General features: G+C 37.4%; 1 protein-coding gene across 6 annotated transcripts in view; it reads left to right on the forward strand.

The window, feature by feature from the left end:
• Positions 1–9,670, forward strand: part of LOC119736891 (FERM domain-containing protein 4A-like) — a 92,276-nt gene extending 82,606 nt beyond the window's left edge. For 4 of the 6 annotated variants that reach the window (XM_038210908.1, XM_038210910.1, XM_038210912.1 and 1 more), the window contains 3 exons: positions 2,415–2,492; positions 7,927–8,121; positions 9,255–9,670. In XM_038210908.1, the coding sequence (XP_038066836.1) occupies positions 2,415–2,492; positions 7,927–8,074 (226 nt within the window). In that variant the 3' untranslated portion in view covers positions 8,075–8,121; positions 9,255–9,670. Of the gene's footprint in view, positions 1–2,414; positions 2,493–7,926; positions 8,122–9,254 lie in introns of those variants that run through there. The other 2 variants (XM_038210909.1, XM_038210911.1) reach the window with 2 other exon arrangements.
• The last annotated feature ends 7,851 nt before the right edge of the window (positions 9,671–17,521 follow it).

Here is a 17,521-nt window from a genome sequence, read left to right on the forward strand (position 1 = left end):
ATTGAATCATTAACCCTAAACCCTAGGCCCTTTTGGCTAGGAACCATCCTCAATCCTGCAAAATCCTCCAATTGCTACCATGTATGTTTTGAAAACATAAACAATCCGAAATCAACCAACACCTTTTTGCCATTCTGTCTCAATCCTCCAAAATCTTCCAAAAACGGCCCAGTGGATTTTGGTGGATTTTGGAGGATTTTGGAGGATTGAGGAAGGTCTCACAAGGAGGGTCTCATCCATCTCATGCGGAGGACTACAACTGTTAAAAGAAAATACTCAAAAACTTCAGTTTCGAGAGTGAATTGCTAGGAACTCTAACAGCATCAAGTATCATTCATAAATCCAGTAGTTTATCAGCCACACGTACATGTACATTCCCCAGTCCGATCGTGCTTCACAAGATGCAATCGCGAAAACTAACAGGGTCGTTTTTGTGTGTATGTATGCATGAAGTGAATTTGTGATAAAAAATAGCTAAATACACGTATATGTTTCTTGTTATTTTCCTTTTGTAAAGGAATATTTAATGTTCAGTGTAAAACAAAACCCTAATACTAACAACTCTTCTTTTTCTTTAAAATAACAATATCAGACCATCACATCTGTAGCTTACCCAGATAACTGTGAAACATTAATATTTTACATTCAGTGGAATTCCATTGGAGAGGATATTAACATTTACCGGTACATGTTTAACCGTACGTGTTTAACTGAAAATAATTCAATTACATGTACATGTATCTCTTAAAAATCTGTTCTCTCCTTTGACTTCCATGAAAATCACCATCTACTTTGCTTTAAAAAAAAAAAAGGGAAGTTATTTTTTTAAAAGTGGCTACGAATATTTCCACTCTGTGGACAAGTGGTGTTCAGTTAAAGATATAGTCCATCATTTGTAATTTGTGCATTTTGTTCGTTTGAAGCAACAAAAGTGTTCAAAATCTAATGAAGGATACTGAACAACTAACCTGATGAAGTTTCAGCTCAGCTTCAGCTGTACATTCCGAGAAAAACAGCATTCTAGGATCTCAATTTCAAATCAAACGTTGCTCAATCATGTTTTGAATTGTTTTGAATTGCAGCTATACGCGATGTCGCGCACTGATCCGACGAATTATAGCACCCACGCGCGTGTGTGCGTCGTGCCAATGCTTGCGTGCGCTGCGCTGAATAACAAAACGAACTACTAATTTAAATTTTCGTTGGAAAGGCCTTCTTTCGTTGATTACTTCAAAATGATAGCTTGCCAGACAGATTAATTTCACAGGGAGTTTAGTCCACTTACTATCTTTCAACCAAGTATGTTTTTCAACAATAATACGCCAGTTACTTTTTCGGATGGCTGCAAATGATGGACTATAGCTTTAAGTTTCCCATTCCGTAAAATAACAGGTGTCTCAAAAATCGCCGAATATGTATTTTTGCTCGCCAAAATTTGACACAAAAAGGACACAACTGCCTATTCCAACAGTACTCACTGTATATATGTCACAGATGGTTGAAGATTAAACTAGAAAGCACTTAGAGAGCGCAAACCAAACAATTTTCCGCCATATCATGCAGTGCACCCAAAAGAAACACTCGCATAAATGGTGAAATATCCTTTTAAAAAAATCCTGGATCCAGACCCAGATCCGGATCACTTCCAAGCTCTAATCAATTTGTACTTTGTACCAAGGACCACATATAAAACAAATTTCATGCAAATCTGTCCATAGCTTTGAAGTTATCTTGTTAACAGACAGGCTAACCTACAACTTAACCAAAACATACATGTAACCTCCTTGGCGGAGGTATCAAACAAAGGCTGTTAAGAAAATCGCAAGAAAGTCTCAAGAAAATCTTGTCTTCCAACATGGTATTGAATATGTTATGTTGTAATAAACCATGGGCTCCGTGCGCTAATGAGAGAGGGCGCTTTTTGACCACTTTCAAGAGGCCAGTGGCTTGTACGGACCAAGTGCGCGTACTGGTTTGCCTACATATAGTGCATAAAGTGCACAAGACTTTTTTTAATCTCAAAATACTCAAAGCCATAGCATCTTTGCTTAGCATCAGGCATTGTCGCCAATGCATTAGAATGTCTCTCCCAGTGGTCTCCCCCAACTCTCCGCTTCTTACCGTTGAGGGGGTACTTGTGCACGGAGCCCATAGTGACTTTTGTTTTAAATGGTAGGGATGGGGATTCCCCATTGAGTTCAAGCCTATTCCCTTGACTGTACATGTAAGCTTGTCATATTGTATCGCCATGCGCCGCCATTAACCCATCGCACGCCATATCGCCACCGCGCCCCCTACCCACCCAACCACCCACCCACACATCAACACACTTGTCTGTTTGACTCACAGCATGTTGCTCTGTGTCTCTTTTTTTTTCGGTTTGTTTTTTGATTTTTCCATTCAACCTGACGTAGCCTTCCTTCGTTCACCGCTCTAGAAGGTAGACCCCATACGCCCCGTCTGCATGAGGAGTGGCCCCTGCCCTACCAGAAGTAAGAATCTCCATTCATCTTTTTATTTGTCATTTTTTTTTAACCATTGAGTTGCTTCCAAAATGGCAGTCGAATCATTGTGAATCCATCTACATGTATGCAGTTATTTCTTTGGCTACGTGTGCAAGCTTACCGGTAGTAACGTCGTATGATTGTAGTTGACACATTTTTTGTATACATTATTCCTCAAGAATTGATCCATGATATAATGTCTAGTTAAACACTTAATTTTTTTCCGTTGTTGCGACTTGGCAGACATTTCTCAAAAATTTGTTTGAAAAAATCTCCTTAAGAACAAAATGTTACTAAACCCCCCCCCCCCCCCCCAAAAAAAGAATCCCTTGATAACATTTCTGCACTTTTGCACAGAAATGTGTATTTTTTATCCTGAAGTCCTAAAACATTTTGTCTCCCCAAAATTGCCTCTCCTCTCATTTTGTTGTTTAGCTTTTAATCATGCTTGGGTACAGCAACCCTCCACCAAAGTTAAAACCTTAAACCTAGATCTGATTGTGACTTACTGGCGGTTCATGTGTGGACCGAAATGTTTTGTTCCTTGTTTTGATTTGCTTCAGATTTTGAGCCCAACCTGTTTCGCTCCCCTTAACTAATTAACAAGTAACAGAAACTAGTAATACATGTGTCTGTGTTACGCCCCCTCCCCCCTTCCATTGCACCCACTCTGTTCTTTTGTATTCCTAACGTGGGAGTTGTGCTTTGTCTGTCTATGTTTGGTTGACAATATTGGTGCGTTTAGCTTTCGGGCATTGATCCGTTGCAATCTTGTCGGAGGTTTTAAGTTTCCATTTGTGTAAATGTGGGAAATACGCCAGGTTGTTGTTGATGGTTCAAAATAAATTCTTAGCAGACTAAGATGTTTGATTTTCCCATACATGTATGCAAGACAAAAACGGTGTTTTGATATTTTTTTAATGAAAATTCTAAAGTTTGTGAAGGTATGGTATTACAATATTTGATACAAAAGTTGTTTTAATGAAAGAACAATTTGAGCTCATATGCACTGCAGTATTTTGTATGATATCCAAGCGGGCAACTGCTGTGCGAGTGCAGAATAGAAAGCCTGAACATGTACGTGGGGAACTAATTTAATGTTGAGGCGACGAAATAGAGGCTGGATATTTTGAAGAAAGGCTTCATCCAAGACATGACCCTTGACCCCTCGAGTTCATCCGATCCCCCTTCAGACCTTTTCAAGTCCGAATGAAAATCCGCTGCACCGATCTCGGCCAGGGTGCTGCCACGGTAACAGCCGAAGGTAAGATGGCCGCCCTTCTGCCTGCACAGCTTGTTGCCATGGAAAGCCCAAGGAATTAACCCTGTTGAAATGATGCATGGTCTTGGATAATAGTGAAAAAAAAAAAAAGAAAACACTAAAGAAAAGTATTATCTTGAACAATTGAATGCGCTTGATGCATGGGTTTGAAAAAGCTTTGTCTGTGCCTTGAAAAAAAAAATAACTCAAAATCTTGCGATGATTTGGTTTTTTTTTTCTTCTTACAATGCATGAGTCTGGGGAAATCAACAGAAGTAACAATAAATTGCTGATGTAAGGCCTATGGGGGATGCTCATGTGCACGGCTTGTACCAGTAATCCCGGTGAATGCTGGAAATCGTGATTGATCACTGAAGAAGAACGGTCTCTCAAGTTTAGAATCTTGCCAAGCTGTTTTCCCGCAGGGACAGACTTTTGATCTCAACAGGGGGAGGCCCTAAGCCCCATAGTTGTCGATTAGAATAAGATGGTTCTATTAAAGTGGCCGTTAGGCCCATCTTTTCCGTTGGCATTGTGCAATCTCCACAGCATCATGCATGCTTTAATCTGTAATTTATTCTCAAGGAAGTTTGGAATCTCAAGAAATAAGAAATAAGTTTCGCAATAGGCCTACAGGTTTAAAAACAACACTGATCAAAAATATCATTCTAGTAATTTCCCCTGAAGCACTGAGCAATCTAAACCTTACCTCTACGCTGCTCAGAAACATGAATTCTCTTGGGAAATTACCACGGCTTTAAAAAAATCGAACAAATTGCAGAATAATATTCAGATATTTTTTTTAGCTTTCCCTATGGCCATCTTTGAAGACAGATTGACACAGTTGCAGTGAAAGTGATGTGTTGTGCAAAATTGAATTTTTGAAATTTTTTGTTCAGGAAATTTCTGTGGTATGTTTTAGATTACAGTGCTAGATTGTAAAAGATTACGTTTGATAAATATCTGAACATTTCCAAAAGGTGTACCTTGTCATAATCAAACTGGTATGAGTTTTAAACTGAAAGGATACATGCTTATGAGTTAATAATGCCTTGAACTTACTCATTTATTGTCGCATTTGGCTTGAGATTGAGGTAGAAATTCAACTCACTGTCGTGAAGTTTTGTTTCCAATGTTTTGAAGGGGTTGAGTTTGTAAATTTGAGGTTAACACTTGAGTAACCTAACCTTTCCATCAGTTTGTGATTTCCTCTGAATGTAGTACCATCGAGTGCGTTTGCTGTGTGTGGTGTCCATTGTTAATAGAACATTCCATTTCAGACAATTTTGGGTCTTGATCTGTAAAGTAAGTAAAGTCTGTCCCGAGCCAATGTGGCTCATCAGGCCGGCGTTTATCTCCGGTTTCAGTAGCATGAAACGACTGAGAATATTTCTACTCTCCCTGGATGGGATGCTAGTCCATCGCAGGTTACTCCCCAGCTAATGCTGGCACCCATTTATACTCCTGGGTGGAGAGGGGCAAGTGGGGGTGAAGTGCCTTGCCCAAGGACACAATATATGACCAGCGGCTGGATTCGAACCCCGGACCCTCTGATCATGAGTCACGAACCCTAACCACTAGGCCACACACTCCCATATCCCACTTGATCTGTATTGAGGAATATATATTTACCAGGGGTGAGAATTGTCAGGATTTTTCAAGATTGAAACCCTTTCTTATTTTTACCATAAATGTGTGTATTTCTCCCAGTATAAAGGTTTACATACCAACAGAGCAGTCCCCCAAAAAACTTTTCAGGCTCACATTTTTCGGAATTAGAAGAAAAAATGTTGTAATTTTGTTCAGATATGTTCTGAATAAAGCATCTTCAGGGTAGAGTATATTTAAGCAAGTATAAACATATACCATAGACCCTACGTTGCTCCGGGGCCCCAAACCGTCTGCCTGTTATTTCATGGTTTTCGCTTTCCCCAAATCTCACCCCTTATATACGTGTATGTAAATATTTGACTCACCTTATTTTGCCACACCGGGTGTGGTCACTTCACTGATGCTAAGGTCTTTTGTACGACCTCCTTTTTTTTCAGTTCCCCTAGGAGTTACACGTTTATCAGGTCCATATTTTTAAAGGTCACATACACGTAAGTGCACAGACATCTTAACGTGTACCTGTAGCGTCAGAAGAAGAAGAAAGTGGCGTGATTTTCGGGTCTATTCCCTGGATGTTCTTATTTGTGTCTCATCTTCCATCTGATTCATTTCCTGTTGGCACAGGAGGAAAGAAAAAGAAAGAAAGCACACACAGGATGTCAGACATCACCTGTTGTTGGTTTGGGTATTAATACAGTCAGGTCCCAATTTGCCAATTTGTTTGTTGGAGTGATGCTTTCCTTCCTCTAGGGCGCTGCTTGAGGATATTGTTTCCTAGAGAATTTTTGGTCTGCTAATTTTTTTTCTTGTCTGCGTGTGCGTGGAGGAGGCATCGACGTATGCAATTCCTCAAGAAAATAAATTTAATTAAAATTCATAGAAATGACTATTATTTTAAAAGATGTTTGGAAATATTTTTGAAAAGTTAGATAGGAAATGTCAAGATTTGTATCTAGTGATGCTTTTTTTCTGATATTTTCTCCATATCCTGGGATTTGAAATTCTATGGATGGTTTGCATAGAGTATTTTGATCAATTTTTTTTTTTTTTAAGGTTATCAGTTTTAGTGTTACAAAGCTGCTAAGTGCTTTTAATAGTAAAATCCTTTTAATAGCAAATTTATGTGCTGAGCAAAACTTGGCAGCAAACCAGTCATGCATTGAACGCTGCATAACATTGGCTGGTAACCTTTTTTTGGCTGAGCGATATATGCTATTGGTGTTTGTAGTCGCCCTTTAATGAAACATCTCACCCGTCTCTTGCTGAATGATGTAGATTGTACCGATATTTCCTTGTTGCCACTTGCCGTCATCCATGATGACTTGTCAATGTTATATATCCCCTCCCCAAGTTCGCGTCCCTTGATCTTCCTCTAAGTGAATTTATACTCGTGGAACGATAATGCCAGGGTTTCATTAACTTAGAAACCTCCTTAATCCTTCAAATTCCAACAAAATTTTTTTTTTAGAGGATTGTGAAGGATTGAGTCCAGTCATCACTATTCATTGAAACTTGGTTCACGCAGAAATGTTAAATTTTGTATAATGTCCCATTGGGTTCATGCACAGTGGGTGATTTTGGAGGATTCGGAAAGGTTCCTAGCAAAGATTTCTAAGAAGTGAGGTTTAAGGATTAAACAAAAAGCCCCGCCATCCATTAAAGATGAAAACCACTTGCCGTCTACTCACAGCAAACTTTTTTATGCGTAGCAGTTTCGCAGAAATAGACCCACATGGTTTGTTTTGTTTTGTTTTGATAATTATATAACTCTCTGGCTGGCAAATTCAGCTAAGCCATCACAGCAGTCAAAATCAATCAAGTGACTGTTTTTTCTTAACAGTTAAAAATTCCCTTGTTAATTTGATATAGCCATGCTTTGACTGGAGGTGATTGATATGCCTACTGGTCTTACCGGTTGCCTCTTTTGTCTGTTGATGGAATTTGACTTGTCACAGTGTTTACTCAAGTGTGATCTGACTGTTTTTCTTTTAACTAGCCTGACAAATAATGTGACCGGCTCCTCAAAAAAGGGTATTGTGTCGCAAAAAAGTGATGTTGAGTTATATACATGGTTGGAAAGCCCACAATGTAAGCTTTCATTTGGTATATAATAGAGCTCCATAGCCCCTCCCGCTCTGGAGATAATGACGTATTTGCATATTAATTACTTCCTTGGAGTTCAAATAACACAACTGAGAAAACAGGCTTTGAAATAGCTGGCTTTGTTGTAGAACAGCAGAACGATGCACACAAAATAGTTGTTGTTTCCCGCTTTGTTCCTCAAAATCAACATTTCTGTGAATGAACCCTGAAACTGTAGGTATTAAAGATGACATTCATGACAAAAAATGAAAATCACATTTTGACCAAATTTTCACCCTCTCAATGTTGAGCGGGCCATTACACAATAATGCACAGCGCGACTTAACACCCTTTTTTTGTGGAGCCGGTCACGTATACAAACGCATGGCAAGGGGAGTGGAAGACATTTTTGACTGTCTGTGACCAGGAGGGTTTTCTTAATCACTGGTTTGCGTTGACTCTCTGCAGGGTGTCGCGTGACTCTTTCTCCGCCTCATTAGAGGACCTGACGTATCGGGGCGACGCGGGGGAGTCCCTGGCGGACAGCTTCAGCGAAGAGATGCTGACGTGGCTGGAGGAGCACGAGGGTAACCCGCAGTCCGGAACGTTAGTTTGACAGCGGGCGTCGCACAGCCAGACAGGCTGGCTGTTAGACACATAGAGGTGAGGATTAACATCAGACTGTAACCCGGATCCTTCAAAATCCTACGGAAAAGTTAGGAGGATTTTGAGGGATGACGGAAAGAGCCTAGCAAGGATAACTTTCCATGGGGATTGATGTCTCTTTGAAGTTATAACTATGTGCCACACGGAAAACGATAATCACTTTCGTGGCCAGCACAGAACAAATTCCCAAGCCCTTCACTTTGTCTTGGAGGCATATAGGACCATTTGCATTTATCCCAAAAGTGACCTTCCAAATTATGATGAAAAACAAAATCGAGAAATGTAGGTGATTTCCAACGATCAGTCAATAAAGAGTGCTATAAGGTGTTGTGAGATCAAAAGGTCTTAAAGGCATATAGGACCATTTGCGTTTATCCCAAAAGTAACCTTCCAGAATATTATTAAAAAAGTTTACTTGATTTAGGTGATTTCCAATGATCAGTCCGTTGGAAATCCAAGAGTGATATCGATGAAATGGTGTTTCGCGATCAAAAGGATGTGCATGGTTTGTCACTGTTTTCTTGAAAAGCTGAAACTTCAACAGGCCAGATTTTGAACATTCTGCTTTGGATTTTGAGTGGTGTTATTATTGGAAACGAACAAAATGTATGAAAAGCAAATGAGCAATTCCACGGTTACTCACGTTACATTTTTCATGTACTTTTGAGTTTCCTTGGGCTGTAATTACCTTACTGAAAAGGTTTAATAATGCACAAAATCGGTTACATTACGAAAATGTAACGTGAGTAACCGATTTTGTGCATCTTGTTTACCATACATAACACATTTTTCTGGATGTCATCTTTGGTGCTTAGGTAGGTCTAGGTCTACTCTATCTACCGTGGGGATAACAGTTATTAAACCTTCAGTAAGGTAATTACAGCCCAAGGAAACTCAAAAGTACATCAAAAATGTAACGTGAGTAACCGTGGAATTGCCCAAATGATTCTATATGCCTATTAAGCCACCATGTAAAATTTCCCCCGAATGGATTGCAAATCTGGGTGAGAAAGCAGCAGGGAAGGCAGTATTAATCTCGGTGATTGGCCTTGAGTTGAGACTAGCACCTCCACCCTCCAAAGTCCTCACATCCTTTTTTCTTATTCTTTTATTCCGTTGCTGTCTTGCAGACTGTTTCTTCCTTCGTGGGCCGGCACCCCAACATTTCTTCGCTGACGACGTTCAACTTCTGCGGGCAGAAACGTATCGAGCTTGTACAACTCCGGATCTTTGGTCGAGAATTGTACGGGACTTGAGCTCGTCAGCCACAGCCAAATGTAACACTTGTAGCTAGTTGTAAATATCTTCTTGTAAATTATTATCGTCAGAAAGATCAAGTAGATTGTACATATGTATTATTTGACGGTTGGGTTGACGAATGTTTAAATATTTTAAATTATTTTTTTTTACGTTGAAATTTTTTCTTTTTTTAAATTGGCTGATTTGAGAACATGCGGTTGTGTGTTATTTTTATGAACTCGTACCAAAGGAAACGTTTGCATTTTTGTATTTCCGTATGGGTCATTGTGTCAGTTTTAAGGTTCAGTGTGCAACTTTTTTTCCTGTCCCTGTTACCTTTGAACAGGTGTAATGTGCCATTCAAGTATTCATTAAGAATGACTTCAAATGAATATTAAATTTGTGGGGTAGGTAGTTTGCTACTTATAATCGTTCTTGGAGGATGACTGCATTAAGGAGTGCATCAGAATTATACAATCATAGATGTCAGATGTAACAGAGACAGGAAAAAAAACGTGGACCCTAAATTTCTATAGACTGACCCCAAATCCCTTTTTGTCCTTTACGTCTATTTTCAAATCAAAGTATTCATTAAAGCCGTAAGAATATTTTCTTTTCAGAATTTTTTTTTTATAGTAAATTACAAACAAGTAGTGGAAGTTTTTAACCATTGAACAGAAGAACCTTAACTCCAGTTTCTCCAAACAATTTTTTTTTTTATGATATTGTGCTTTTAACTGCAGTGTGTACTTAAACATCTACAAATACTGTGCGGATCAAGTTGACGAAAGACCAATAAGAATGACTAAGTTCATGATTGCTTGTGTTGCCATCAGCAATTTGTTTAAATTTAACCCAAAAAATGTGAAGACTCCTCAATTTTGTTCTCCTATAAAAAAAATACAACATTTACTTAACTATTAAGGGGTTTAAAAGTAGACACAAAAAATGCATGTGAAAAAAAGAAGTAGCACAATTAGTTTTGAACTGTACTAAATTTTACTGAGTGTGTGTGTTCTCTTTGCACAAATATGAAAAAAGAAGGTCAGAAAATGTCTGATGTCCGTCCATAATTTCATCTTATGAAACCTAACGTTAAGTCATATTACCTCTACCAGATGTGACACACGTGTGATGTCAGGAAAATTGTGGACAACAATCTTAGTAAATTTTTTTTTTTTTATTTGGCATTCCGAGGATCGGCTGTAGGAATATTTGTGGCAATACTTTCATGATGACATAAATTCTGCCACTTAAGTTTCTCTTTAATATTGCAGATGCTCATTATAAATTGACTGCCATCTTTCGTTATTGGGGTGCTGTAATAGTAAAGAATAAATCAAACAAGATCATGAACAATATTTACACCATGAATTCACTTTCAAAATGTAATCCCCCAGGATTCAAATTTATCTCTTGAGATAATTGTTGTGTTGTAAGTTTTCAAACTTCTCTGTGGTATTCTTGTCAGTGGGTGTTCAAGTGCCCTGTGCAGTGCAAGCTCCTGGTCAATGCAAACACCAATATTGACTTGAGCAGAGACTAGTACATCACACTGGTATCTGATTGAAAACTGAACCAATATTGAAATTTTTTTGAGATGGAAGAATGTTGTAAGGTTTGTCATGATGTGGTCTAAATTTGCATGCGTATTGTTCTGATGTTTACAGTGCAAAGATTGTTTCTTATATCAGTGTTTGCCTACCTTTTTTGATGTACTGCCGTTTAACATTTTTACGAGCTAGTCTTCGGTATGCTCATCTTGTTCGTGTTCAAAACACTATAATAATGATAATCGTTGGGGTTTTACTCGCAAACTAAATGTATTAGAACCTTTTTTTATGGAGATACTTGCTTTCACATGAAATTTTGAAAGTTGTATAATGATGGCCAAAGTTGTCACAGATTTGTGCCTTTTTTCTGTAATTTGCTCATTTCTCTCTCTTTTTTTGTCAGTGAAATATTAGTATTTTTACTCCCTGGCCCTCACCAAAGAAAGACCTTGATAACTACAAGTTACCGTAGTTCTTTTCATAGACACTAGTTCATTACATTAATATTCCTGCCGCAAGATGATTGGTCAAAAGCCGACATGTGACTTGCATATGCTCACTGACTGGCTGTGTGTGATCATAAGTTTAAAACCAGTACATTCAAACAGATTTATATAAAAGGCGTTTGTACTTATGCATGTGAGCACCACATTTGCCTTTCGTTTTTACGTTTCAGCATTTAGGATGATCCAAAAAGCAAAGAAAAAGCTTCTTTTTTTAAGTCCTAATTTCTAAATGAAAGCAAGAATGGCCTCTGTGCACTGTGCACACTCTGTGTAGTTAGAAACTTCAGTAAAACAACTTAGTGTAGTTTGGCCTTCCGAAACTAATTCAGATACTGTGTAAATGTAAGTGCAATATTGGTATGTTTTCGTACAAGTTTTTTGTGGCCTAACATAGTGATTGCGCTGTTGGAACAAATTATGCCTGTTTGGTTCGGCTAATTTTTTATAGATTCCAAAAAAAGTGATTTGCGTAAAAATTATGTCCTTGTTTTATACTGCGACAACAAACCTCCAAGATGATTGTCTTATTAAACTGACAGTGTAGTTTTTAATGTGGAAAACTGGTTTTAAGGGCAACAAGAAACCTTTTTGCATTGGTCAGTGTTAACGCATGGGCAGTTCAGACATTACCCAAACAGCTTGTAAGAGCCAGAAATCATCAAGTCGTACGTAACGACGAAGAAATTGTTTCCTTTTTGTTCCTTTACATATTTATTTTGGGGGAAAAAAGTTGCAAAATGCAACAGACTGTTCTTAGCATTAATTGCGTTGTACGATATCTATTTTTTTTTTTTTTTTTAAAGCACTCCAAGTAATTTTCATTTAGAAAGAAAATCACAAATGGTTTGAGTTAATGTGTTGAAGTTCATCATGTTTTATCGCCAAAATCCCCGGGGAAAAAAATTGTGTGAATATTTGAGTCAACCTATTTCTGAAAGTTTGTTTTTATATTTGAAAAATGTGAATGGGTATTAAACAAACGTATCGTCTGAACGTGGTTTTGAAAATAAAATGATGAATATATCAGATAAAAGTGAGCAATCCGAATGAATGTGTGTTGTTGTTTGGTCTTGATTTTGTTTCGTTAGAAAGTAGTTTGCTTTTTTTTTTTAAATAAAATATACGAAAAATAGAATTTTTAATAGCAGACTGCAGGGAATAGGTCTGGCTGGGTTATTGGGTCTTGTTTAATTTAAATTAGATTTGGACCCTCAAATGCTAACGAATACACCCATGCCACCTTTGTTTTAAAGCAATTTGATTGCCCCAAAGGCTACTTAAAGGTAATATACAACATTTGCTTTTGCTGTCATTTTCAGAAACGGATGGATCTGGGGGTTAGTATTTTATAGCAAATATTGCTACACTGAAGGGTTAGGTCCGTGACATGAATTTTACTTGAATACATATTTTGTGCAACTTTCTGTTTCTCTGAAATTATGAAAACTACATGTATTTGACATCCCTTCCGAAAAGTGCACTTTGTTAAACATTTAAAATTCTCCATGCTTTTCCTGACAAGTGATGGCACTGTTGCTTGTGATGTCATTTCAGGAAGACATTGTTCAATTTAGGGATTTTCTATTCAATTTGTGAACCCAAAATTTGCTCACTGAAAACATCAGTGAGAAAAGTTTGCTCATTAGCTTACTGCCATGTACTGACACAACAATGAATCGCCACAGAAAAGAAAATGTACGACAGCAACATAAATTCTGGCAAATGTTGGTGCTGAAATACCTGTAACATTGGGCTTTCTGCCTGAAATGACATCACACATTTGATCATGAATATATAAATTTGCATTAGCATAAAAATCAAAGATGCTCCAAAATACCATAAAAAAGGCAAGATGAAAATTAAAAATAAGGTTAAATGGGACACAAAGGTGCATGTACAAGGAATGCCTTAAAAAAATGTGCCCTTTAGTTTAAAGTTGTGTGCGCATAGATGCTGGAAAAACCAAGAAAAAAATGCTGTTCTTGTAGTCTGGTTCCCGGACCCTACTTTAGATGAACCGAAGCAATTTATAGATGAAGGGTAATTGTCAGGTAAAGGGAACCAGACTTTGCTGGCTTGCACCCATTTACGGATGAAAAAAAAGGTTGGTTTTTTTTCCTGTGGTCAGCTGACCATCGTTGGGAAGTACATGAGAGAAAAAATTCCACTTTTCTTGAAAATGACAGCATACCAGGTACCGGTATTTCATAATAATTTGGTGGTTTTTTTTGTTTTTTGACGTTTGCAAATATTGTATATTACCTCTAACAATACTAAACATTTACCAACATGCAAATTTAGACTTCACAAATTCGGAACAGACTTCTTTTTTAAAAATATCTCCAACGACATGAACAGTCAGATTTAGAATGACGAACATTAAATTGCAGCATGTTTTGAGGAAATACTTAGAAGGAAAAAGCCGTTTTCCCAGTATGAAATTTGGCTTAAGAATAAATCCTTTGAAAACTTTTTTGTCGTAATTTATGTGCCAACAAAAATAAATTGTGAAAAAAGAAATCTACAGTGTATGGTATTTTGGCTGGGAGTGTACTATTCTAAAAAAGAAATATAAACGTTGCCAAAGGTCAAGTCTGTGGACATACATAAACAAAAAAAGAAAACAGTAATTTCTATACAGTTTAAAAAGCATTTCTTTTATTACGATGACACAAGAAATATCACTTTTCTACCATCACATACAATGTATATTGTGCATGTTCATCAAGAGAGACACTGAATATACCACAATAATTCCTATCAAGAAACATGGATTTGTTTTCGTCCTTCTCAATACAAAACATTTCTGATAATTCCATTAAATTCTTTGCCAACAGAAACTTTAGTGAAACACAATATTACACTCCGGAGCAGTTTCGTTCATTGTTTGACGTGAAACATTCATTATGCATGGCATAATAAATGAGTTTAATTTTGCATCTACCAATGAGATTGAGTGTTTGGAGTCGTGTAACCTACAGCCATATTTTGATTCACGGCATATTCATTACACATTTATGCCTGCCACCTCCAGTCGTTCGCAAGGATTGCATTTTCTTTGTATTCACCGACAGCCCTGTGCAAAAAGCCATGTTTCCTTTACTCAAAGCAAATAGTTTTACAGAGTTATATGAGTCATTCTATAAGTTTAAGGGTCCAAAGTGTGACGTTTTTCTGTCCATATTACCTTAGTAAGGGAAAATAAGTGGACCCCAAATTTATAGAATGACCCCGATACATTTATTTCAGTAATTTACTGCCGAACCATGTGGGGTTGGCATATCCTACCAAGTTGCACCGAATGCAATGTAAAGCTGATTGCACGGAGGTGTTTCAACTGACAGGTTTTGGTTCAACAAAAAAACATTACCAATATAAACACCGGAGCCAAGTTTCACAGACTGTTTCACGGATTCCGCCTCCTTTGTGGTCACGTGGTAATCTTACGGGTATTTCATTGAAAAAAAAATATATATACGTCCCATCATGCTCAGGACACCTTGGCATGATAGGATGTACTTTCAATGAAATGCCCCCACCGAGACAAACGTGTGACCACAAACATGGCAGTATCCGTGGAAAGGGTCCATGGAGCAGAAAATATTGGTAAGCAAATTCATGAACTTGGTGGAAAAAATCAGCAAAGTGCATCACATGACATTATATTTGAGCTGGTAACTGATATTGCTAAACAAATATTTCTGGTGCTTAGCTATTTTTGTGTGTTTAACGGCTCTGCGAAATTAGGCCTAGATTATAAAATACCGCAAACCGGTTCCAAAGTTGATATTTCCTGAAGCAAAACAAAATTTTCTAAACTTTTTTATTATTCTTGTTGGAGCTTTGTAAGAAAGGATTCATCTAAAAATAAAAATACAGTTGACCCAGTGTGGGCCATATAGCCCAATAATACGTAGCAAGTTCCGTGCTGAGGGAAACATCTGCAGGGAACCAGTCTTGAGTATTACACACTGAATGGAATTTTGGTTGGTACTCAAATCCTGCCTTTCACTAAAACCATTCTTTGCTTTGCAGGTACAAAATGTTGCAACAACTTGCCAGGGGCCTACTTTATATTCAACCTTGTTTCTAAGAGTGGGGTAGCAGTGGCGTATTGCTCGACACCACGGAAACGAGGTTGAAAAAGTTGTGAATCTCAGCCCTGCCCCTGAATCACATGACTGTTGATGAAAACAATGTCCGGCTACATCCGAACCACTTGGCTGCGGCTGGGTCAATGGGCATAGGCATATGTGTAATTGCACGCGTAGCCACTTCAGATGCAGCCATGACATTTCGGCTGCTAACGTGTCTTTACTATGCTCCGTAGCCTAGAGGCTGCTAGCCTCGGTTCTAATTTCTGTATGGCTTGCAGTTACTTATTTTTAAGTGCAAAAGTCTGTCACACGACTCCGATACCACTCTTTAATGTACTCTTATATGTCTTGGCCCGGACCCAATCTGCTGATTGAAACATACAGTTTATCACCATTCACGTAAAAAAAGAACACTTAATTTCTCTATCCTGAAAACATTTATACTCGAATTACTAACCATCTAAATTCAACCAAAAAAAACCTCACTTCTCCTTTCTCAAAAAACAAAAAAACAACAATAAAGAAAAAACACTTTATATGAAAGAAACTAAACTATGAGAAAGAAAATAGGAATTATTTACATGTGCATCTACTCACAGATGACCTGCGTGTAGACTAAATCTTATCCTTTATAATTGAAAAAAAAAAGAAGATCATTACTGTCGGGGACTGACTATCGGGTAAACAGTTCACATTTTTAAATAACTGACAAAGGCTTTCAACAACTGATCTTCCAAAATTACCAACAAACATTAATTGGAAACTCTAACGACTACTTTGTTCAACTCTCTGCTCCTATCATGTACATCAACATTTTGTTAAACTAAGTTTTCGTATTGTTTTTACACCCAGTCTACAAGTTTTTTTGTTTCTCCTTAAAACTATGTACCACAAGAATTTCGGGTTTACTTCAAACCAAACAAACAAGAAATAAATAATGAGACCTCAATGTATAGCTAGACTGGCCTTTACAGGGGGGGAGACAAAATGTTCACATTTTGTTTTCAAATTTTAAAATCACACTTGTATCCTCAAAACTGAGATATTTCTGCACAGATGTCGTCACGGTAACTTGTGAATTTGTTTTTAATTCATTCTACATCTGTCTTGTATCTATGCTAAGTTTTAAAAACAAAATCATTTAATGACCATTATAGACATATCTGTGATAGAACAATCGCAGATGTTATGATTTCACAACAGAGAACAAAACGGCATGCACAAACACAACCCAACAAAATACAAACAGAAATTATCGTACAAAGTTGTTGGTTTTTAGTTGTTTTGCTTTTTACAAATGACGTACAACTCTTAGTATGTTTTCCTTACATTCTTTTTGTTGTTGTTGGTTTTTTCCCGTCGAAAACTTACAAAGATAGAAATCTAGAGACTTTTTTTTATTCCTCCAATACTTGGCACACATGCAATCCGTCACATAATATTCTATACAACGTGGCACACTGGACATAGCTACTTCAATTTCTTTTATTTTATTTTTACAGTGTACACAAAAAGGGGGAAATTTACAGATGAGAACGACATTCATTACGTGAGGGATCACACTTCACTGACATCTTTAATATCAAAAGTATTTCATTTCCGCGGCGTATAACTTCAATTACGTGAATACCTATTCATTACATTGTATTCTATTCGTTTTTTGCAAATCAGACTAAAACTGAAAGGAACGTCTACAAGTTGAACAATTCTCACTGAACTATTGTTGAAAATTACACTTTTCTGGGTTTTTTTTAAAACTTCTTACGAATATATTCAGCCCTAGAGTGTGTGTGCTTTAGACAACTGAACGTGCTCTGAAATTAACACAAATGTGTGTCTACATTTTGTGCCAATAACATAAAAGCGGGGATCAAACTTTGAATTTGTTCGTTTGTCTCTGACACAGCACCACTTTCTACACTGTGATCCCATTTTGTAAGTGTTAATAAATTAAAAATTGACAAAAACCATCCATCTGATTTGTGTTTACCCTGCTTTTTTT

This window comes from Patiria miniata, unplaced genomic scaffold, assembly GCF_015706575.1.
Source record: "Patiria miniata isolate m_02_andy unplaced genomic scaffold, ASM1570657v1 HiC_scaffold_3, whole genome shotgun sequence".
NCBI classification, from domain to species: Eukaryota; Metazoa; Echinodermata; class Asteroidea; order Valvatida; family Asterinidae; genus Patiria; species Patiria miniata.